The sequence below is a fragment of the Strix uralensis genome, chromosome 5 (assembly GCF_047716275.1).
Source record: "Strix uralensis isolate ZFMK-TIS-50842 chromosome 5, bStrUra1, whole genome shotgun sequence".
Lineage (NCBI taxonomy): Eukaryota > Metazoa > Chordata > Aves > Strigiformes > Strigidae > Strix > Strix uralensis.
Window position 1 is genome coordinate 65,735,712 of NC_133976.1, and position 24,226 is coordinate 65,759,937.

Sequence of the window (24,226 nt, forward strand, 5' to 3'; positions counted from 1 at the left end):
TCATCCATTCTCTCTGCAGCTTTATAAAGCAGCTAGACACTTTGATTCCTAAAACTGCATAAAAAAATAGAATACTGGGGATTTCAAGTTACGTGTTAAAGTTACGTGTTAAAGTTCAAATAATTAGGCTGTAAGTCCTGCAAGCTGATTGAATTTCACAATACAAAATTCACCAATCAACAAATACTAGACCACATGCTACCCTCTTCTTTAAACAGATAGTCCTCCTCATCTATTTTCCATTCTCTTGGACAATTTTTATATCTATTATTCAGAACAAACACATTCATTAATTTCCTGAAATTAACAGAAGAACAGCCATTGTTCAAGAAAGTGCAAGCTCATGCAAACCAAAACAAAACCAACCAACAGACCCCCCTCAAATCAAACCAACCAACCAAAAAAAGTTATTAAAAATAAAATGAATTCACACCTGACACGATCCCAACTGTATAAACAAGAATCCATTCTCTTTCCCTAAATTACTTGCTTCATGGACACTGACCTGAAAACTACTATAATCATCTGAACATTCAGATTTCCAGATTGATATTAAATTATTCTCAGCAATACTATTTTATACTAAAACAATGTTTTGCAATTTTCAGGAAAGCCTTTAACAACATTAAAACAAGACATTTAGGCATTTGATGATTAAACAGATTTAAATTTGAAGCATTAACCTACATATACTACAGCATTTCTAAGAACTTCACTGAGCTGCCATAATTTCTGTCAGCATATATAGTACTGAATGACTAGTAAAATACCTGAATTGAAACTATTCCAGTCTAGCAGTTTGTATGATCTTGTGTTACCCATAATTCCGACAAAGGCTGAGTTCAAAACAGCAAATTAGTAGATCAGTTATAGGAGCAGAGTAGTGAAAAAAAAACTACCAACAAGAACACAATTGACAACACCACTCCACAGGAACTGGAAAGACACAGACAGCAGAGTTAATAAGAGGCTGAAATAGAAAGGGAAGAAAGGAGCATGCTATAGCAATCTAGCACTAGGCGTGATCAAAGTGTACAGTATATAGCAATTATTATCTTAATGATAAATTCTCAATACACCTTCAAATGTTCTTTCCTTTTCTACATTTTCCTGTTTATTCATTTGCCAGTTTGTTTCCTTTAATATTTTACAGACTTACTTGACTCAAATGCTTAGTATGATCATCACTATACCAGAAATTTTTTTTCTACTTCTTCACCTTCCCTCCCATAGCCATGTGCCTTCATTCCCCCTTTTGTTTTCATTGGTTTGCAATATACTGAGTTCAAAGTATCATGCATCTTACATTCACTTGTCAGGAGCAATCTACAAGTCCCACAAAAACACTGCAAAGAGCCACGCAGCTGTGCAATATGCATCTCTATCTTCTCTTACTTATCCTGCTTTCAGTCAGTTGGCAAAAATAAAGGAGAGCATAATGCAAGAAATGAGTTTTTAAAACATCTGAGCCAAATTGATTTTTTTTTCATTTTGTCTTAAATGAATTTATCACATAGTAAATTTTGCACGTAAGTGACTTGTACCAGAAATCTGTTGAAAATACAGAAGCCTAAGACAACTTTGTGGCAAAGAAAGGGAGGACTCACTAAATGATACTTTCACATTTCTCTTAACCTTCTCTCCACTGTGTAAATAAATCTTCAAAATAGGAAAAAAGAACAAATATTGTGTACTCATATGCTTTAAGAAATCCCTTAAAAAATAGGGGGTTTTAATTCAAATTAAGTCTTGGATTTTATTTCATGTTGTCAGTCTACTGAATCTTTAGATCAGCAACAATCTACCTGCTTGCAGAATTACTTTCCTTGGACCACAGGAAGAAGAAAGAAAAGGAGAAAATATTTTTTTTAAAAAAATTGCTTTTAAAGATGCATTTGCACAAACTTTATTCTATTACTCCTGACTAGTGCATGCAAAACCACTACAGATGCTATTTTTTACTCTCCTCTGTCTGCATTTTTAATTGTGCTGTTAACTCCAACTTTTTACAGAGTATTCCTCGGCTTGTCTCAGTGAATATAACAACAAAGTCTTCAATGTCAAAAGTCACTTAATTCTAATGTCAGAACTAGGACATGCAAAATATACATGTTCCAGTACTGGGGTTCCCAGGTAAATATTAAATATAAATCTTTAAGTACTGTTCAGTATGTTTTTAAGAATAGAAACAAAGCTGTAAAGGTTTTCTCAAAAGAGGTTAAAAACTTATATTGAGCTAAATTGTAGTCATTAGTACTTAAGGATTTCAAGGAGATGAAAATTAGAAAAAATTCATAGTTAAGAACAAGTATTTCATCTTATTTTTGTTTGAATGGAAAATTGTATCAAGTTTTAATACCAAAAGGTGGTAATAATTAAAAATTAAACCCTCGATAATTCCAAGACAGTTTTCACTGCAAAGTTACTGGATTCAAAGTACTCTATTATTTCATTAACTTGCTGAAAAGTCTCTCACTAAGAACATACCCTCTGAATGACTATTATTTTTCAAGCTTAAATGATTGTCTGAGAAATATTGCTTTTAAAATACATTGTTAGAATAGACTTGTATCTATTCAAATACTGATACAATATAAAGTTATAATGATTAGAAGTACGTCATCATTATGACTGGACTTGAGCAAGGAAGTTGTTTTTGTGTTAACATACCAGGATTGTGAATGCGATCCAGAAGCTTCACAGACCGTGCACTGACAACACCACCAACGTGGACGAGAAAGCCTGGTGGAAAGGTCGTCAAGGTAAAAAATGGAAATTCCTGTTATGAGTAAAAACAAACATCAAATGACTGCTTACCAACCACCGCTGACTGCCAATGAACATGCAGTGAATTGATAACTTCCCTGAAATACAAGCAAAGCAATTACATTAAGCCAAACATGTCCTTCAGGCTTACTAAGCACCACATAACCATACATCTTCATATACCCATAGTAGAATAAAAGCAGAGGTATTATACAATGTAAGAATACTTTTCCCCCACAGAGTTGTATTGCAGAACAATATTAATAAATAATCAAAACTTCACATATTTGTGTTAACAAAGCCTCTCTTGGTCCACTTTCAGGATGACAGCTAAACAACATAATTCTTTCATTAGCTGATACAAAATAAAGGAAGATTTTTTTCTCCATTTTTTTAGGTCTTATGGTTACAGCTGACTGCAGTTTGATCCTGAAGCACAAAGTAAAACCAAACTGTAGTCTTGCAAGAATGATTTATGTCTTATTACAGGAAAACATACCTACAAAATATTAGCAGACTACTCTGCTAGCATCTCGTAAGCTCTAAATCTAACAAGTAAATATCCATCTTCTAGAATGAAGCATAAGTCTTTGAAATACAACTGTAAGTTCTTAAACAAAGGAAATTCACTTCCAATTAATTTGCATAAACTATTTTTTACCAATTCGTAACTAAAATGAAGAATTAATAAGTTTCAGCAACTACTCAAAAACGTAGTTCATACAAGAGGCAAAGTAAGTGATAACAGTAATTTTTCATGACACACGTGATGAAATAAAACAGTCATATTGAAAGGAGGTGAGCCCAAAACTGTAAGGTTTTATTTTCTACAAAGACATTCTATGGAATGTCTAATATACACATGATAGCACACTTATGGGGGAAAGGCAGTAAGATTTATGTTCAGCAATTCTAAGTGCATAGAGGCAAAAAAAGAAAAATAAAAGAAAAATCATGCAATTGTGGTTTGTGTAGTCATGATGATTGGTTAAATGCAAACATAACCACCATAATTTTATATGAGAGAAAGTACAGTATAGATTCCTTTCTCACATACTTGAAGCACTTGAAACAGCACAGTACAACTGAGCTTCTACCTAAACAGTGTACATGCCACAGATCAAATGAGGATCATGGTTCTTCCAGCAATACATGGCATGAAAAGTCCTCTTAAACTAAAACCCAATCTAGATTTAAAAATTAGTATTTCCGAATTCTTACCACCCTTGTTATTAGAACTCTTACTTTTAAAGGGTCCTTATAAACTTCAAGTTTTCTGGATTTTTGTTTGGCTTAGACTTTCAAAATTAAGAGGCAAACTTTGAAATCAGCAACCAGAAAGAAAAAAAAAAAACCCACAATAAAACCCCCAGCAAAACCTGCATTTGTGCCTTGTGATGCAATTAAAAAGCAGAAAGATTTCACCATAGGACTCTGCAAACCTTCTTGACTAATCTGTCTTCAGGAGCACCGATGACTCTCTAGAGAGGGCTACAGAAAAGATTCCCTCAAAAGGTTCTACCAACCTGTAAAGCACTTTGCAATCTATCAAAATAGTCAGAAAGCTCTGACTACAACACAGTCTGAACTCCCTTTCTGTACATCTTTCATGTAGAAAAATGGAAAAAATGCAGTACATCAACATGTTGTTAGAACCCTCTTTCACTGTGGATCTGTAATATCAACTGTTCAGTGATTCACAAGTATACTGATAATATTTGTCCCTATATAATTCCAAGACACTCATTCTGCACAACTTATATTTAAATATATAACACATGCTTGCTCTGTCCCTTGAATATAGTTATCCCACGTTAATGACATTAAAAATAATTAGCTTTCCCAGAACTACAGAAGTCAGTAAAAAAAAATCTACCGCATATGCCACCTAGATGAAATTCCATTAAGCCTATACTACATTTATATTTTATGCATATATATATATACTCACACTTACATTGTGCTAAAGCAGTATGTAGTGAACAAGTTGAACGATACTGCATGCTCTAAAGCATAAGCAGATCTGATGCTTTTCAACCTATATAGAGATTCAGAAATTACTTTCATTTTTTGTTCATTTCCATAAGGCTGTATACTGCAAGTAATGTTAACATGTTGAGACTTCCAGTTTGCCTGATTGCCTACACCACAAACCAGGAATAAAACTTGCTTTTATTAGTAATAACATGCTTTTATCTCAATCAGTATATTGATACTTGCAAGTCTATGTTATGAAACATGCTAAAATTAGGCCTATATCCTACCAGTTAATTTCAGCCACAAAAAAATCTGGGTAACTGACTTGCTGAACCATTCTGACATGCTCTCATTCCATTAACAATGCCTCATTCATTCTGACACAGATGGAATTCCATTACTTCGTATGATGGCTTTCTTTTTTTTTAAGCTCATTTAGAGGTTTTGGGTATTTTATTATTGTATTACTCAAATACAAGTTCCAGCCTCAATTACATGTAGTAATCTGTAATACTTCAAAATTATAAAGCTTTATTTATTGCATGGAAAACAGAGATTCCATGAGAACCAGATGCAGTGTTTCAATATTACAAATCTCCTCTATTACTGCAGTTTGGAAAGGACTATCCTTACAGCAAGGTGATGCAAGCGCAGAGTATTCCCACATGTGAGAAGACACAAAGATCTTAAAGTTTCCAATCTACAACTGAAGATGGTCAATCATTTTAACAATACTAATTCACTACACCTTTTCACAGTCATTGACTACACAGACCCTGAAAGAACTGTCACTAGTTTAATCCTTGCAACTATATCGAGATTTTATAGTTGGCATTTGGGTAAAGTCTGATAAGGTTACAACAAAATATTTATAAATATTTGTTTAATACAATGTTTAAAAATGTTTGTGTATATACATACATGTATTGCTAGTATTCTTTTTTAACCACATTTCATACAAAGACACACAAAATAATGAAAAAAACCACATGGAACAAGGCTACACACACATATTGTTTGGTGTAAATGACAGCTGAAGCAGTTCTCAGATTCCCTTCCAGCTATTCACTCATTCCCATCATTGTACACTCCCTCAGATAATATTCGTAATGCTCAGGTACGTTCATAGGGCTTTTTGGGCTGAACCAGAGTAGGGAACTGGTCCATGTTAAAATACGGTTAATTTCCTAGTTGAATTATTTCTATTCTAAGTACATTTACTGTGCCATCTCAGAAGGCAGCCAAACAATCTCACAATTTTTCAGCTGAACTGAGGGGAGATGGGCTGGATAGTATGAAGAAGTCGCTGGAAAGAGAAGCTGCTTAAGTCACCATTTTCAGCCAAAAGAATCACACAGAAAACTGCACTCTAACACAAGTTATCTAGCAGTGCTCTTCAGAGATGAAGATCAACAGATCTCCATTTTGAAAATGCAGCAGTAAAAATATCTCAAGCACTTGCAGAATACAAATGTGGAAGAATAAAACAGCATTTGTCCAAGCTGAGGTCAACAGAGATACAAAATACCATCAAGAGCAGCATTTGGCCATTTCTACAAAAACATAGGCTATTTTTTTTTATGAGTAAAGTACGCTCAATTTTTTTCACTGATGGAAATATAGCATATACATTTATGGATTAAAATATACACAAAGATAGCTGTGCTATAGTTACACTTGCTATCAACAGGCATCCCGTGAAGTGCTAAAAATATATTAATGTACAACGTAACAAGTATGGGAGTTTTCCACAGCTGGCATATCTTCCCAGAAGAAATCAAGTAATATAACCCTTCCAACAAAATCTGTTCTGGTTTGCAATTAGGGTTATTTAAGTAACACACTAAAAATACATTTGATTTAAAAAAAAAGCTGTGGAGACATCCAGTTAAATGAACTGGTTTTAATATGCCTTAGCACTACCACATACCCAAATGAACTGAACTAAGACTAAAAAGAACTTAATATGTATCTAATACAGATGGAAATATATGTGTTGAATTTATTCTTTGTTTTCCCAAATAAGTGTTACCCTAACTAATCCAGACAAGTAATTAGAGTGCACTATTTATGCATGCAATATTAAAATAAACAAAGTAAGTGTTATTCATTCTAGTTAAGTAACTGAACCTTACAGTAACCTTAACAGGTAACCATAGCAAAAACACATCCAGTATGAAATTTTCAGAAAGGCAGTATGAACATATTTTTTGTATCACAGTCCATATGCTTTCTACATTATCATCAGTAACAGACTCAACACGTTGCCATCCCATTTTACCGTATTTTTTTCCACTAGACAATACACAGGCCTTATCAAAACAATGTGCAAATAACTCAAGCTCTAAAAATACATTAAGTGCTCTTAATTTACTTTAATTGTTTTTTAAAAAGCTTCCTAAGGAAGTAACACATCAGCCGTGAAATGACTGAAATGCTAGTAAAAACAAAGGTAAACAGAGAAAAGGCTCTTATTAAAGCATCTTTTTCAAACTCAAACATTAAAAGCAAAAAGACATGGATTTGTATTTAAAGAGAAACTAAAATTTTAACTGAAAATTATCAACATGCAAAATAGTAAGCAAAAATATGCCAATCTGATAAATGCTCTTAAAAATAACAGAACAAATATAAAAACCCTGCATAAACAAGAGTACAAAGAAATCTTCAAAACCTCGCAAAAAAGAAAATCAAAATATTTCAAATAATTATTTAGAAATCTTCAACAGAAGAAAGAGGGGCTACAAAAAGTGTCACACAATGTTTTGGAACATACCCACATTCTACAGAACCTATGAGGCGATCCTCCCTTAGCAACGGATAACACAAAAAATGAGAAGAGAATCATCCACTTACTCAAAATAGTAGCTATTCACTTATATTTCACAGATGTAGGTGATTTTGTTTTCAACAAACGTATATGCTCTATGTAAGGAGTTCAGGTAGTCAGAAATTGTAATTAAACTAGAATTTATTTACGAATAGGAAAACTTTCACATTTCTTCCACCAAGACACCTCACTAATAACATTTTGACAAAAGCAGTATATATTCTACAAAAAAAAGTTGCAAGGACTCATTCCAAAATTTAAACAAATAATTAAAAACACTATTGTTATTATACGGTCTATTCAGCATAATAACAGATGGCATTTTTAGTCCTACAGAGATTCTTCAAAAAGCTGTAAATCTATAAAGCCCTTTTATTGCTTGGGAAGTAAGTGGTGTAGGTTTAAGTTACCATTTTTTAAAGGCTTCACACACACCATTTCATGTAGTAGAACAAAGGCTAAATTACGCACCAACCCTTATTTTTCAAAACTGAAAGCTTTCGCAATTATAAATGGGATTTTCACCTGGCTTAAAGCTATTTCAATGTTTGTGAATTTGGCTTCTGTAAAAACTAAATATATGATGGTAGAGTATTAAATTTACACATGCATCAGTAACTTACAGAGACCAAATAGCAGTAATTTTTGCTATAACTGTTTCTTGTAACGCCAATTGTAATCACTTGACTGCTGTGCACATTACAGTTACTTGCTCCACTTTTCTTAATGCTTTAGTAATATATTAAAATTTAAATAATTTGTGTTTAAAACGGCTATTAAACATTCAACACATGCAATAAGTTTTCAGACCTAAAAATTACACGGATTTTTAAATAGCAACAGGAAACACTTACTACAAGCTAAATTTTAAATTTAGCAAATCAGAAATATAAGTATAAAATGCCTTACCCTTTGCTCCAGAGCTGACTGAGTCTGTTGTCTTAAAAGAGTTTTAAATGGCCCCCCTTCTTTTCCAGCACTCCCACTGCCCATTCCTGAAGAGTATCAGTACAAATGACATCGAGAAACATGTATTAGAATTCGTAATCAAACTTTTACTTAAAAATTAAGAACAGTCAAATTATCCCTATAATTCTAATTTTCAGGAAAAAAAATGCTGAGCATCAGTTTAATTTGGCTTTGGGGCAGGGTATTTTGGGGTCTGGTTTTCACATGACTAGCAGCGGACTTTTTTAGCATTTGGACAAAACTGCTCTTATCCAAGATCTTTTTCTGCTGTCAATCTGAATTTAAAAAAAAACTTTAAAATGCAGACTTAAAGATCTGGGCTTGCAGGTCTTCCTACAACATATAACTTTTTTTTTTCCGTTCTACTATTGGGAGTTCTGCCTATCTTTTTTGCTTTTCACAGGAAGTTTCTACATAATTGGATTTTCAGCCCTTATCAAAAAGGGATGCAAAGTCACCATTAAATTCACACTGTTGAAAGACCCCTTTCTGCCAGAGTACTCTATAGCCAAGTATCTCTCTCTACGATCATTATCGGTTTAAAAAAAAAAAAAAGTAATAAAAATTTGGCTTTCTGAGAGTTTCAGAGTAACTAAATCACCTTTCCTAATCACTGGGAGAAGACTGTACACATAATTACACCAGTAACAATATAATGCATGATTGGGACCAAAAAGAAAATTGCAAAGGCAATGCAGGTCATTTGATTTGAAATATGAACTCTGGAAAAAAAAAAAAAAATTCTTTATGCAATGAAATATTCACTCATCTGATCCATTCAAATAAGCTAAGGACTACTGCTCAGCATTTAAAACTGCCACACTTATTTGATTACTATGTTTGTACACACATAACCTGCAGATTATCTGTAAATGAAAATAAGAAATAAACTCAAATTTTGCATAATATGGGTAAATCTCTCTTTCTTTCTTTCATATATTTTACTCCTGTCCCCCAATACAGGAGCTTTTCTGAAGAGATGGAAAGTTTATCAGATACTCAAATATCTGCTATTGAATTATCTGTTATCAAGGAACTGTACTCCTAATTGAGTGTGTCAAGATGCAGGTTATATGTATGACAGTAAGTTATTTGCTCTATGGTTAGAAATCACAAATGGTTAGAAATCACAAAAGTAAAAAATAAACACATACCAAGATTGTGTTTTTCCTAAAGTAAACACAATGCTGGTGAATCAGATTTTCTTGGTAATATTTCATGCCTAAAAACATACTATCATTGGTATTTCTTGTATCTAAAACCATGAGTGCTAACTTGACAAAGCAAAAATAAACACCTAAATTATATAGGAAAGCACAGGATAAAGAACAAAAAAAGTGTCAGGAGCAGGGTGAAATACAAACACCACAGTGCAAACAGTTATGAATGAAGCCAAAGTTTTCTTTTACAGACTTTATAACTAATCTAACATAATAATTCCTTGCTAGTTTCCTTTTTGTTCTGATCAAGCATCTATAAACATGAACTAGATTGTACATATACATCAAAGTGCAGTTATTTGTTTTAACCAAAGACTGGGAGATTTGGAAATAACACTGGACTTAATAATGTATGTTAATTCATTCCTAACACTTCCAAAAATTACTAGGCTATCATTACCATATAACACTATAATTTTTAACAAATATTTTTAGCTGTTCTTGGATAAGGAAACAAAAATATTAGTATCTGTATAGTCCCATTAAACAATATTAAATTGCTTTTACTATTTGGCATTGATTCTAAACATCATTGTCAGGGACTATACAATATTAAATACAGACAAACATAGCATAAATACTGGACATGAAACAAACTCAAAAAATACAAAATAATCAAAATAGTTTCTACAGAAAAAGTCAGTAATATCAACTATTTGATTTAAATCTATGAAAATAATGCATGTTAGTGAAATGGAAAAGGAGGCAGTACAAATAAAAAGTTTGTATGGGTTTTGTTTAAAAGATTAATTTAAAAAGGCAGAGTTGCTAGCCATCTGATAGCCATTATTTCAATAAATTATGAATGAATTAATGAGCGAGTGCTTGTTCCATGCAAAATATAGAAACAACAAAGTGAAGGGAATGAGGGGGATTAAAAAAAAGTTAGTTATTTTAGTTCAATTACCAAAGGAAATTTTGCGAGAGAAAAGGAGAAAGTTCTGTAGCATATACTACATGTGTTTCAAATGCTCTAAGTTGTGAAGCTGTTTCAAGCTTCTGGGGCAGAGGTGAGAGATGGTATGAATAGTCATGTAGCCAGCAGTTTTCAGAGGCTAACTGAACAAAAACATAGCGTTATAGAAGGCTGTGTGTTAAATGCCCCCATATCAAATAACAACAACGTTTTCTTAAAAGTTTGTTTAAAAGGCCATAATAGATTGATCCTACCAGAAGCAGCCAGAAGCAGCTCTTCAGTGAAAGAAACACTTTTCCTCAGAACAACTGGGCTGACATGGCTAGAGTGTAGAGGGTTAAGGCTAGACCCCGAGAGGAGAAGACAGGACTTTTTAAGATGTGGGGAATCACAAGAGAGTGTAGGGGAGCTGGGAAACAGGAAAATCCTAGGTCCCTGTGGGGAAGGTGCTGTGGAGGAAAGTAATAGAGACAAAGAGATGTAGATTCAGAAGATGACTAACGAAACGAAGGAAATCAAAATGAAGCTTTTTTTTTCTCCAAATGAACCAGCACTTACTGCTAAATTATTTCTCAACATACAAAGAAATGGAATGACAATATAGCTCCACAATGTGAATGAGAGGCATGTTCTTAAAAATAATGACCTGATTAACTTTATTTTGAAATTATTTTTTTTAAAAGCCATAATAATCTAACACTTATTTGCAATTTTACACAAAAGTTAGTAACAAATACTATGGAGTAAAGGCTAAATAACACAGTCTTCTCACACTCTTAATCTGATTACTTTTATTATTTAGGTATAAAAAGCTATTTTCCAAGGAAGTCATGGATTTTTTTTTATTTTTAGAGTCATAAATCTTGTAGAATTCTAAGTTCCCACAAAGAAAAGGAGTTCCCACCTTCTCAATTTCCTCCAAACATATACTATGTCACATCAAAATATATTACCTGATGAAAATATGTCATGCTTTTTGTCAGCCTCATATTCTTTTAATTTGCGGTGGCATAAAATATATCACTGTTCACAAAAGAAATCTAACTTCAAACCAAACCAAACTTTCTCAGCACAGAATAATTTCCCCTCATATTTAGACCAGATATAGACCAGAATGGATAACACAATCACAACTGTATTTTATAAAAGAAATTGAGGTAATATTCTCCTGATATGGAGCTACTGAAAACTGGATGCTTAAGCAGATCGAAGTTTCAAGCTCCTCTATTTAGTTATTCGTATTGTGAAATTGTGGTATCTGCGCTTTTTCCAGGTTAGTCTCCACCTCAAACACATGAACACACTAGTTACCTGACTGAGAAGTAAAGAGGAATATAATGTACTGCAGAAACATCAGAAAATACGTCATTTTTCACATCAGCCAATATGAGTACTGGGTATTTAAAATTTGATAATGTTTAATGTGTCACATGAGATGTTTGCATTTTTTTGCCTTTTTTTTTTAAACACTAACATCACCAACTTTCACAATGAAATATTCCAACTTAATTTTTGGTAAAAGGTAAAACAAACAACTCAAGAGATACTGTCCTTTTAAGTTATTAATATTCAAAATCTAGTATGTCACACCAAGATACATAATTTTTAAATGCAACCAGCAAATCCTTTTAAGACTAGTTTCAGTAGCAGAGTTAAAAGCTGCTAAGAAGTCAGTGCTAGTGAGCAAAAGTATGCCCACTGCTAGCTTTAATACTAAAGAGATAGCTAAAAAATATCTTTATATACTAGAAAAATCCCTAAAAGTAAGAGGTACCAATTACACAATCTGTTTCAGTTCTGAATGAACTGACTAAAGACAAGAGGGCCCATCCATTGTACGTAACATTGCCAGGAATCACGTAAGATTGCTGCTTCAAAAACTTGACAAATTCACAGTGAGCTGCCACCTTCATAAATTAAGAACATATACATCTATAAAGATGACCATCTATGTTACACAACATGCTCCTTATGATGGAAAATCTGATCAAAAGGAACACGTTTTCAAATATTCAGTAAACCAAAGACATGAATTTGTGGTTCTCCTACGTAATAAACATCCAGTTATATTTGTAGGTCCTTTAAACAAGTGACCGCCATAGATTATCCACAAAACAGTCATTGTTTATACAAAAGGACAAAAAAAAAAGTGGGAATTTGTTTGTTTGTTTAAAAACAGGACAGAAGATAGTACTAAGAAAGACAGTTGCCTAATTGGGAACATTTTTTAACAGGTATCTAAGGAATAAACTGGGTAAAATATTTAATGTATCTACATTTGAATGCAACATTTAACTTATCTGCTTGGAAAAATTCTTGAAAGGGGTGGTATCAAGTAAAGCTGAATCAACTAATTTAATATGCTTAAAAATTGCCTAAAATAGTCTAGATTAGATGGAGACAAGAATGTTCTGAGCTTCAAATACAATTTAAAACACTATTTAAAAAGCAACCGAACTTTTATAAACAATTCTGCAAAATATCTTGCCCTACAGTAGCAAAACTCGGGGCATTGGTCACATAAATGGGAGAATAAACAGGCAATAATTCTTTGAGTTATGCTGACATCGTTACTGACATGATTTTAACCACAGACTAAAAAATAAGGAGGGAGGAAACACCAAGTTGAAGAAATTACAACAGACCAATGGAGAAAGAAAAATGCTTTTTGAAGATGGCTGGAGTATAATTCAACTTACTTTCAAAATGTATACTGTGTATGTAAAGCCAGTTCCATATACCGAGGATAATAAAAAGACAGCAGCTGTTACATTTCTAGCATTGCATTGGTAAAAAGGAGTCAAAAATCACAGAGAAATTTAGACAATATACTTACAGCACAACACATAAGGCTTGAAGACTACATAGTTTTAGTAACACTGTCCTTAACATATTGTGGTGAGAAATGTACTCCCATGATTTGTAATATGAAATGGAGGAAATAAGAAAAAGGCAATTACTTACGACTCCCTTAATGCTCTGAGATGTTTTATTTCAACTTGAATACATTTGTGTTACAAATGTCATTTTAATGTTATCCAGAATAGTGGAAATATAGGCAGGATTTATATTTTCACCCTACAGAAACCCTTTCAAGCTTGAGGGGTGCTATCTGAAGTCTCCAATTTCCAAATCATTTTGGTAACTTAAATGTCAAAAAGCAAAAAAGGGGTTGAATGAAAATATAAAAAGAGAAACACAAATTAAACAAAAAGTGGGTGGAAGCGCCTTACCAGTTTTGGGTGTCAAACTCAAATCTGTGTCAGAAGAAGAGGACTGTCGACTGTAGGACTTGGAAGGTGAAAAGGAATAGGTTTGGTTTTTCAGAGGGGTGGAGGGTCCTGATGAATGAGTATTGGGATTGGGATCTTCATTGAAGGGAATCCTGCCAGAAGAAGGTGGAAACATATTCAGTAATCCTGTGCCAAAGGACCTGGCTGACAGCAGCATGATCCAAACACCAGGATGGGACTGGGGCAGGGCCAGCAGCTATTCCTTAGGTGCGAGACTGGGGATGAGGCCAGAGGCAAAGAAATGCTGTTTTACCCATTCAGCATTCTACAGATAGATGCTGATAATCTACAATGAAACAATTAACCTAAATGAAAGGCATGAGATGTGACAAAAAAATTATATATATGCAAAAGAAAAAATTCAAAACAGTTTATGGCTTAAAAATCTCGTCAAATACACAACGCTTTGAGTTAGTTCAATAAATAAAAAATGATTTCAAATTATATTTGTGTTTATACATATTCATACATTTATGTATATACACACATATGCATTTTAAAGAAAAAAAAAATGTTTCCTTATCCTATAGCATCAGCAGCATGCCACAGCTAAAAACAGAGCAAAGAGGAGAACCTTTATGGGAACAACTATATTGACAAACAGTTCACTTATGCACAGATTGACTTACCTGCTTTCTAAAACCATCTCTTCCACAAATGGCACTTACCCTTCCTATAGTAATTTTAAAACCTAAATACCATATCTGAATTATGCTTGAAAGCAATTATGAACCACAATCAAAATATAATTTCCTCCAATGACTGTAAAATAGTGAATGTTCCCCAGATACATCAACTTATTTTTACTTAATTTCTTAGGAAATAAGCATGTTAAAAAGAAGAGTGTGGCTTTGTGGAAGAGACTCCAATGCACTTTCAAGAAACTACTGCCTTTGTTTCAGCAGCTGCACACAGAGTAGTTCTTCACTGACAATAGAAGATGTCTCCATGAGAAAATGAAGGAGAAAAGATGGGTGGTACCTGCCTACACTGCCTGCCTGCCTGCACTTTGCGACCACTGTGCCTGTGGCCTGCCTCTCCCCAGCTCTTGAGTCTGAGCAGTCTCGTACCAGTGTAGATGAGAGTGGGAACAGACACAGAGAAGTTCTGAGTAAGTCGTGAGCCAGTAGCAGTGTGAATTGGGCTGTTGTGAGTCGAGCGGCATCCATGGCTTGGCGGATGAACCAGCGGAGACCTGAGAGAATTTGCAGCCAAGGTGGAAGAAAAGAAAACAATACATACAAACAGGTTGCAAAGTTATGTTATAAATGATTTCAGGGAAGTTTAGCTAGAGGAGATCTCTTACTTAAGCAGACTCTAAGAATTTAAATTCCTAGCATGCAAGAGTCCAGATGAAATAAAAAGAGAGAAAGGAACAGCTTAAGCACTAGCTTGTGAATGCATAATTGATTCTTTGGCAACAGGGCATCAAGTTAGTAAAGTCAAGAATAAAAAGTATTAGTTGATTTTGCTGGCTTTGAGAAACACGCCCACTTTTTGGACTGAGGGACAATGATTCTGACAATATCCACCACCAAGCTGAACATGGATTATTTGTGGGGTGCAATTTCCACATTTTGCTTCAGAGTGAAAGCTACTGATTTGAATGCTTTTTACGTTGGTAGTTACCAGGTCCACCTTTTTTTTTTTTTTATCACCACTGTTATTTTATGCTGCATTGTATCCAGAAGCTCTTTTGAGGGCAAATTTTTAAAATTAAGACAAGTTAAACAAGCTATGATTTGAAATAGAAACCAGTAATTTTGAGAAGTCAGAGCATACTGCACAACAAAAATGCCTAATTACTATTGTAATGACACAACAGTTCAAGTTAAAGAAAATGGCTAATTCAATTAATATCTCTGGAAACACAGCATAAGTAGTATACTTTGATGCTTTTTCCTTCCAGAAATTGGATGGCTCTACCAAACAGAAAATAACTAATTTCTCCAAGCAACAGAGTAATAACAATTTGAAGAAGACTGTAAGTATTTTTGTAAGCCCATTAAAAAAAATTGCATTCAAACCGTGTCTGGCGCGGTAGTAGATGTAACAAAGATCAAGAAATTCTACCTCTCATCATAAAAAATCTTCTCTGCAAGTACAATGTTTAACTCTACCTATTTTGCAATAGCCCTGCTTGTTTTGCAACAGTAAAAAGCAAAGCACACAAGAAAAGACGAGAGTACTTCAGGATCATTCCCTAAATCACTGACTGAACTGTCTGAATTCAAAATTTATCTTTTCTTATATGCTCAGCATAAACACTTTCTGAATTCAAAATTTATCTTTTCTTATATGCTTATCATAAATGCTCAAACCTGACTGTACCAAACTTGGAAAATCTTGAACAGAAGGTATATCATAAGAAGCCATCGCAAAAATGTTTGTACAATAAACACAGAGTCAAAGCAGAACTGACTATTAGTTAGGAAACTGGTGGATCATAACCCAAGGATATGTAATACCGTTGCTATATAAATTCAAAAAAGTCGTATTAAGTAAGGATTACCACTCCAGCTTCTAAAGAAATAACATAAGTAATCCAACCCAAAACATTTCAAAATTGAGGGATATAAACTGAATTGCAGACAAATAAAACTACAAAAGAAAAATAAATTCTGGGGAAAAAAAGAAATCACACCGGTTATGTAAAACTGAATGAGTATGAAAAGAAGAGAGATGAAACTTGTTTCCCTACAAACTATTAATTCATACTTACTCCTTCATTTCTTTGGATGGGGAGTTACATGCAGGTAAAAATGCTGATGTGTTACTTATTTTATCCAACGTGCAGGCTGTTCCTATGGCTCGCACTACTAGTCCAGACTCTCCCTCCAAATCAAAACACTGCAAGTAACCAACAACAGCATTTCCTCTCATTTCAAGCACCTTCAAGCCAATCTTCCTTTGCAATTCACCTACAAAACAAAAGGCAAAGAGTTCATAATTGCAATGAACCTTCCTTATTCTCCTTTGTGGTCCTTGGACTCTGCTTTTGGAACTGTCAACCAAGTCATTAAACAGGTAATAAAACCAACCTTACATAATTGTGCCAAGCAGCTGGTCACAATCTCTGCCTCCTGTAACATAGTATCCTCTAACATAGTATGATATTCATGATTTGCACAGCTTTTTTCCTTTTTTTCTCCAAATCTATTCTGATTGCCAAAACAACATGTTATTTCAGAGAAGTTTTTCTCCGGTTTTTGTTTTCATTAGTTTTTACCTTTTTTAACTAGAGAAAGAGATGGTCAAGATGTGCGCTGAAACATGTAAGTTTCTAAATACTCCTTCATACAGTTCAGAACAATGCGACATCTTTGAAATCCATATGGATAGGCATCTATGATTTTTTATTTACAAACTTATTTAAGCATATTTGTGTTGGGTTTGTGTGTGTGGTGGGGGTTTTTGGTAGTGGGGAGAGTACAGCACTGGCCCCTGCAAGAAGCTTCTCGAAGGTCCCCAGGCTCCAAGTTGGACCTGACTGTCAGGGTTTGAGCCCTGAGGGCAACTGAGGACCACAATGCTGTTCACTCACTCCTTCCCCCCCAGCTCTGGGAAGGAGAAAATGAAGCAAAAGGCTCAGGAATCGAGACAAAGACAAGGAGGGATGACTTACCCATTACCTTCATGGGCAAAAGGCAGCCTCTTTAGGGGAAAAAAAAAGAACATCACTAATTCAAACACTAACAAAAACAAGACTTAACAAACAGCATTACCACATCTTAAAAACACCTTCTCCCACCCCTCCCTTCTTCCCAGGCCCAGTTTTGTTCCCTATATCTCTACCTCCTCCCCTCAGCAGCACAGGGGCAGGGAATGGGTGGCACAGTCAGTCCCACCGCTCCTTCCTCCAAGCATGGGGGGAAGCACTCCACTGCATTCTTCCCCTATTCCATGTGATTCCCCTCTCACAGGAGACAGTCCTCCACAAACTTTCTCCATTGTGAGTCCTTCCTATGGGATGCATTCCTCCCAAGGTGCTCCAGCGTAGGTCACCTCAACATGCTGCAGTCCTCCCAGCACCAAACTACTAGAGCAGGGGCTTCTCCCTGCAAAATCTTGACCTTCTTCGGGTGCAGCTGCCTGTTCCAGTGTGGTGTCCTCCACCGGCTGCAAGTCAGCATCTGCTCCACCAGTGACCTCCATGGGCTGCAGAGGCAGAGCCTGCCCTCTCACGACATGATACAGGGGCGTCTCTACTCCAGCACATCTTGCTCCCTTCTCCTCCTTCCCTCCACTGACCTCAGTGTTCACGTAGGTGTCCTTCTCCTAACTTCTCCTCACAACTCCCAACCCCCTCCCAGGTTCCCCTTCTTAAATACATTATTGCAGAGGTGCAGCAGTCATCACTAATTGGCTCGGCCTTGGCTGGAGGTGGGTCCAAACTGGAGCTGCGGGGCGCTTCTCACAAGGGCCACCCCTGTAGCCCCCTCCCCTGCTACCAAAAACCATACTACAAAAACCCAGCACACTCCCTCTGGTTAAGGCCGATCCAATTAGCAACGGTGACCATGCCTCTGTGATAACATATTTAGGAGTGGGAACACCTATGCAAACACTGAGGTCAGTGGAAGAAAGCAGGAGGAGGAGAAGGAGGAGGAATGGGGGGAGGTGTGCCAGATCAGAGACCCCCCCCTGCAGCCTGTGGCAAGAGGACAGGCTGTGCCCCTGCAGCCCATGGAGGTCACCAGTGGAGCAGATGCCAACATGCAGCCCATGGAGGACCCCATGCTGGAGCAGGTGGCTGTGCCCAAAGAAGGCTGGGACTCTGTGGGAAGAAGCCCCCGCTACTGTAGTTTGTTGCTGAGAGGACTGCAACACACAGCAGGGACCCGCACTGGAGCAGTTCGGGAAGAGCTGCAGCCTGTAGGAGAGACTCACGCTGGAGAAAGTTCATGGAGGACTGTCTCTTCTGAGAGGGACCCCATGTTGGAGCAGGGGAAGAGTGTAGGGAGTCCTGCTGAGGAAGGAGTGGCAAAAACAATGGGTGATGAACTGACCACAACCCCCAGCCCCTGCCCCGCTACACCACTGGAGGGGAGGAGGTAGAGAAATCAGGAACAAAGCTGAGCCTGGGAAGAAGGGAGGGGTGGGGAGAAGGTGTTTTAAGATGTGGTTGTACTTCTCACTGTTCTAGTCTGATTGTTAAGTTGGTGGTGGTGGTGTGTGAATTAAATTGCTCTTTTTCTTCCCCTAAGGAGTCTTGTCTTTTGCCAGTGACCATAATGGGTGAGTCATTCCCTCCATGTTCTTGTCTCAATTCCAGAGCCTTTTGTTTTATTTTCTCTTTCCCATCCCAGAGGCGGAAGGAGTAGGCAAGTGGCTGCATGGTCCTCAGTTGCCCTCTGGGCTCAAACCATGACAATATTGCAACCTAATTCATACTTTTTGCTCTTTTTAAATTAATAGTGTTTAATATGGCAGCCTCATCTACAAAACGTAACACCAAATAAACAAAACACAATACTACATATGCATGCACTCTCCCACTGCAAACAAAAGACTGCCACTTCTCTCTTAGCTGCACACAAAGACTGAAAGACTGCAACTATAAGACACTGGTGTGCCATAGATGCTTACTTAGCAGGATGCTTTAAAAAAAAAGTTCATTGATCTATGCAGCTAGATAGCCTTAGTAATACTAGGTGGAAAATATCATCTCTCTTCTGATGAAAATGAAAGATTTCCAAAATCCTCTGTTAACAAACTGGAAAAAACCTCACTGTCACAGAGGATAACCTAACAGTCCTGAAGTCAGTGATGTTAGGAAATCAAATGGAATGAAATGAGCACTACAGATATCTAGAAGCTTGGTTTTAAACTTACAGTTCTTACTGTAAACTTCTTAACAGAGGCTGAAATTATGCCTTTGGTGGTCCTGAAAAATCTCTAAGTTTGAGGCAGATCATTCAAGCTTTTAGCTGAGTGAAAATTGCTAAGGATTCCACTGAAGCCAAGGTTGAGAATGAATTCTTTTCTACATATACATCACAATATGACAGAGATCTATGAAACAGCCTGGGTCATTCTCAGAAGTTACAGATTTCTTCAGGATTCTTTAGGTGTGGCCACCAGTAACAATGATTGCAATGTGAAGCATTATATTACACAACATGAAACGGTATTGCTATGAGGTCTTTTGGGTTTTTTCCTCTTAATCACTGCCACGAATAAAAATATTAATAAAATCTAGCAGAATAGTTCCACATGTGCTACTTTATCCACTTCCACTATTTATGCAAGGCAAGAGATATGCAAATGTTAATCCTGCAAACTGACATACCAGGAAAGCTATATTAAAAACCTCATAAAAAGTGAATTCATGTCCGTTTTGACAATATTGTTTTTTCACATTTTTCCTCAAAACATGATGGCTCTCCTAATGAAGATACTGAGTAACATCTCCATGATCTCTTTTATGTTACTCCACTTACTAAAGATCTCCATACATGCTTGCAAAACCCAACTCACTTCTATCTTCCTTAAAATTAAAACACAGCTGTATCTACAAGAAACCTGTCAACATTAAGAGCCCATTAGAGAACTGAAACAACCACCTATCACTCTAGTGGCTATTTTTCATAATTTATTTGTATTCCTTACACCTTTAATATTGTCCACTTCTATCAACTAATTTTCTCTTGTCTTAGTGTACAAGTACTCTAGAGTAGGGGTGTTCTGTTCTGGAGGCACTGAAACAGGAGGACCTTGGTTCACAACTGCAGTTTGTAAGAATCAGTAACACACACACAAAAAAAAATCTGTGCAAATACTTGATACTGTGGAGACATCAACTGACTTTTATCACTGGTCTCTCCAGTAATTGCAGGTATGTCCTGCAGAATCGATGCAAGGCAATACAGAAGTATGCTTGAGAAACAATGAACCAATCTTGACTTTGAAAAGACAGGATGAGTAAGATAAGTATTAATACACGCTGTATCTGAAATGGTGTATATTTGTTCACATACTTTGAAATAGTTCAAAGAGGGTGTAGTAGTTTGTTATTTTAATTGCTCCAGGCAAAATTCTAGTAATAGTCCTCATATGGGTTAACATCTTCAATAATGTTCCACAGGTGTCTTTGACCTTGCTAAAAACAACCAACAAATTAGACAACAGCATGGCCTCACCAAGAAAAAAAATAAAGGCCAGCCATACGGGCACTCAATTAGGATAATAGAAACTTCAGAAACAGAAGACACTGAAAAAATAAACATAACACATACCAAAAATCACATACAATCTTGTCTTAAGCAAATCACTTATTTAAATGGTGAATATTTTTAAAAGCAGCAATAACCATTTTTATACCTGACATGAGTGAAATAAGTCTTTGTCTAGCCTCATTCGATGCCCTTGGTGTACGAATTCGGTCTATCCACTGGTATTCTGGGTCTTCATTAACTACAAGTTCTTCCACAAATCCATGAATTATTACTGCTCTGTAACACTTAGGAATAGATGTAGCTGTTAAAAAAAATATATATAAAAGATGTAAGACATGAGTCTGTGAGCCAAGAATTCAAAAAAACCAGAAAATTACACATAAGTGATGTGAACGATATCATGAAGTAATCCACATGATTTTCTGTTAAAATGTGGACATACCCAAGCAGTTTTGTTCTGGGAGACCCTGGAACAACAGTTCAGTATATTAGTTACAACATGTTCCATTATGAAAACTTTTCACTTTGTGCCTCTAACAGGATATGCACCCAAAATAACACAATGAGAGTACGCACAGGCACTGAAATGCAACTTAAGAAAGATAAGGACAGGAAAAATCAGTTATTTACATGGTTTTAAAATATGAACAGTAAAAATTTATTTTTTAAAAAAGCAAACTACATAATTTTCTGCATTTGCTACTGGCTTCAATGTAATATCCACTAGGCTTAAGCAATGAGCTGGTGAAAGAAGGGAAACTGACAGAATAGGTAAAGCAAGAAAAAAAGGGGCAGGCAAAAAGTTTCTGTTCAAATAAACTTTTTTCCTCTACTTACTGCAAAAAAACTTGACTCCACAGGATGACTGTCTAAATCTGTTTAAATCATTGAAGAGATCTACTTTCACCACCACATTGATCTCCCCACGTATACCTATCAATAAAAAAATATAAAAAATGAGAAGCTGTATCAGAAACAAATACAAAACTAGCCATAGTAATTATTCCCTATTACTAGTAATTAATGCACTTTCTATTACCAATGAATTAGCTTTTCTGCAAAGAATGTACTATAACACCCTGCTAGAACCGTTCAGTTCAACTGGCAGTTCACATGTCAATTCTAGCCTGGGCCAGAGGAGCTGGAAGACATTTCCTTGTCTCTCAGGTCTCCTGCAGAGACACCATCTCCAAGGAAGTTTCTAGTTCTGCCAAGCCTTTGAGGCTGAAGTTATGCAAGCAACAGTTGTCAAATACCGGCTGCATCAAACAGGACTTTAGAAGAAAGATGGGATTGGAAAAAGAGAAGCCATCAGCTTCCCGATACTGCAGTGGCCTCTCCTGCAGTATGCAAGTGCTCTCTCTACTCCTTTGCCCTGTACCATCAATGCAGCAAGGGTATAAAACCAGTATGTAAGTATTGTGACTGTCCCAAGATATCCTTAGCACACAAGGCTGGATATACTATATGGAAATATCTTCTCAACAGACAACCATTCCTTCTTGATTTTTCTCTTTCCTGTGCTGAGCTTTTTCTTCTTTTTCCCCACCAAGTAACAAATTCATTTCACAAATTATTAAGTTCTGACATAGTGAGGACTAAACTTCTTGATGAGTCTGATCCCTAGTGTCTTCAGAAGCCTTTATCACGTAAGTATATGGCACTCAAACAAAAGCATTTGTTATGTAGATTGACTCTGACATTATTGCATTAAAGTCACTTAAGTCTATCTTCCAAAATGCCAGTAGAAAGAAGCCTTCAGTTACTGTAACAGCAAGTGCCTCAGGTTCCTATACTTTTCACAAATAATCATGTTGAGGTAAAAAAAAAATTCTTAATAAAAAATTTATAAACATTATATTGATTTTTTTTAAAGAAGCATCAATTACTGTTCGCCAAGGATCAAGATAAATAAAATCTACTGATATGAGCATGAAAATACAAGAATTCTAATTTTATTTAAATAGAAAAAAAAGCTGTGAAATACTAAAAGATCTACAAAAGTATTGAAAAAGCGAATTCTCTCTGACATAAAAGTTGTATACACCCTGAGACAAGTGTTCACCTAATTTTACTTCAAAAGAAAACATACAACTGGAAAATGTGAATAGGACAAGTAAGAAAAATACATGTGGTATTTCTCAAAAAACTTCTTCAATATAACTTTTAAATGTAAAAAATACTTTGCATTGGTTATGATGATCATCTAGTAAATACCATCAATTATTTCCCAACAATGATTTATAATTAGCTTTTAACAGGTGTCCTGGTTTGAACTGGGCCATAGCCAATCACCACACAGCCAGTAACTTAGGTTCCCCAATCCACCTGGGTGAAATAGGGGATGGACAAAAAAAGAAAATTTGTAGGTTGAATTAAAAAAAAAACCAGTTTAGTTATAGTAACAAAACAACAGTAACAATAGGAAGTCCAAACAGGTAATAGACAATTCAGTTGCTCAACACCTGGTGACCGGTAAGCAGCCCGTCCCCAGCAGCGATCCCGACCACACCAGAAATCCCACTGCACTGACCGGAAAACGGAACTGAGAGAGCACGTGTCTCCTTTATACACTGAGCATGATGTCACATGGCATGGAATACTCCAGTGACCGATCCAGGCCCAGCCCTCTAGCTGTGCTCCCTCTCAGCCCAAGGAAAGCTAACTCATCCTGGCTGAAACCAGGACATTAGGTCATTTAACTGACACAGGATAATGAGCAAGGGTGGTAATGACAACCACACAGGTGTTCTGCAATAAGGTATTGAAGCAGCAAGCTAATTGCTGTAAACTGACCTTGACTTTCTGGGACAAAAGCTGCGTTTCATTAAAATCAAATGCAAAAATATCATTAACTTCATTTTCTTGTACCTTCAAGATATTCTGATGAAATCTACCTAGCACTAAGAGTACTTTCTACAGGGAAAAGGAATTTCACCCTGTACTTTATGTTGAAGATAGGTCACATCCTGTCCCTCCATCTCATCATCCTAGGAAGGCACACCCCAAGTGCAAAAGCATATTCTTTTAGTAAACACATGGTAATTGAAAAAGTATGTTTGGGTCTTTTTCGTAAA

The 24,226-nt window shown here is 35.8% G+C and overlaps 1 protein-coding gene across 16 annotated transcripts in view; it reads right to left on the reverse strand.

Annotated features, from left to right (window-relative positions):
* The window catches only part of C2CD5 (C2 calcium dependent domain containing 5), a 73,350-nt gene that overhangs the window by 38,591 nt on the left and 10,533 nt on the right, over positions 1-24,226 (reverse strand). For 4 of the 16 annotated variants that reach the window (XM_074871412.1, XM_074871410.1, XM_074871419.1 and 1 more), the window contains exons 4-9: positions 21,987-22,082; positions 21,295-21,450; positions 16,694-16,892; positions 13,912-14,063; positions 8,483-8,568; positions 2,671-2,779 (exon numbers count right to left, since the gene is read on the reverse strand). In XM_074871412.1, coding sequence (XP_074727513.1) covers positions 2,671-2,779; positions 8,483-8,568; positions 13,912-14,063; positions 16,694-16,892; positions 21,295-21,450; positions 21,987-22,082 — 798 coding nt within the window. Of the gene's footprint in view, positions 1-770; positions 837-2,670; positions 2,780-8,482; positions 8,569-10,932; positions 11,128-13,911; positions 14,064-15,041; positions 15,167-16,693; positions 16,893-21,294; positions 21,451-21,986; positions 22,083-24,226 lie in introns of those variants that run through there. The other 12 variants (XM_074871405.1, XM_074871417.1, XM_074871408.1 and 9 more) reach the window with 6 other exon arrangements.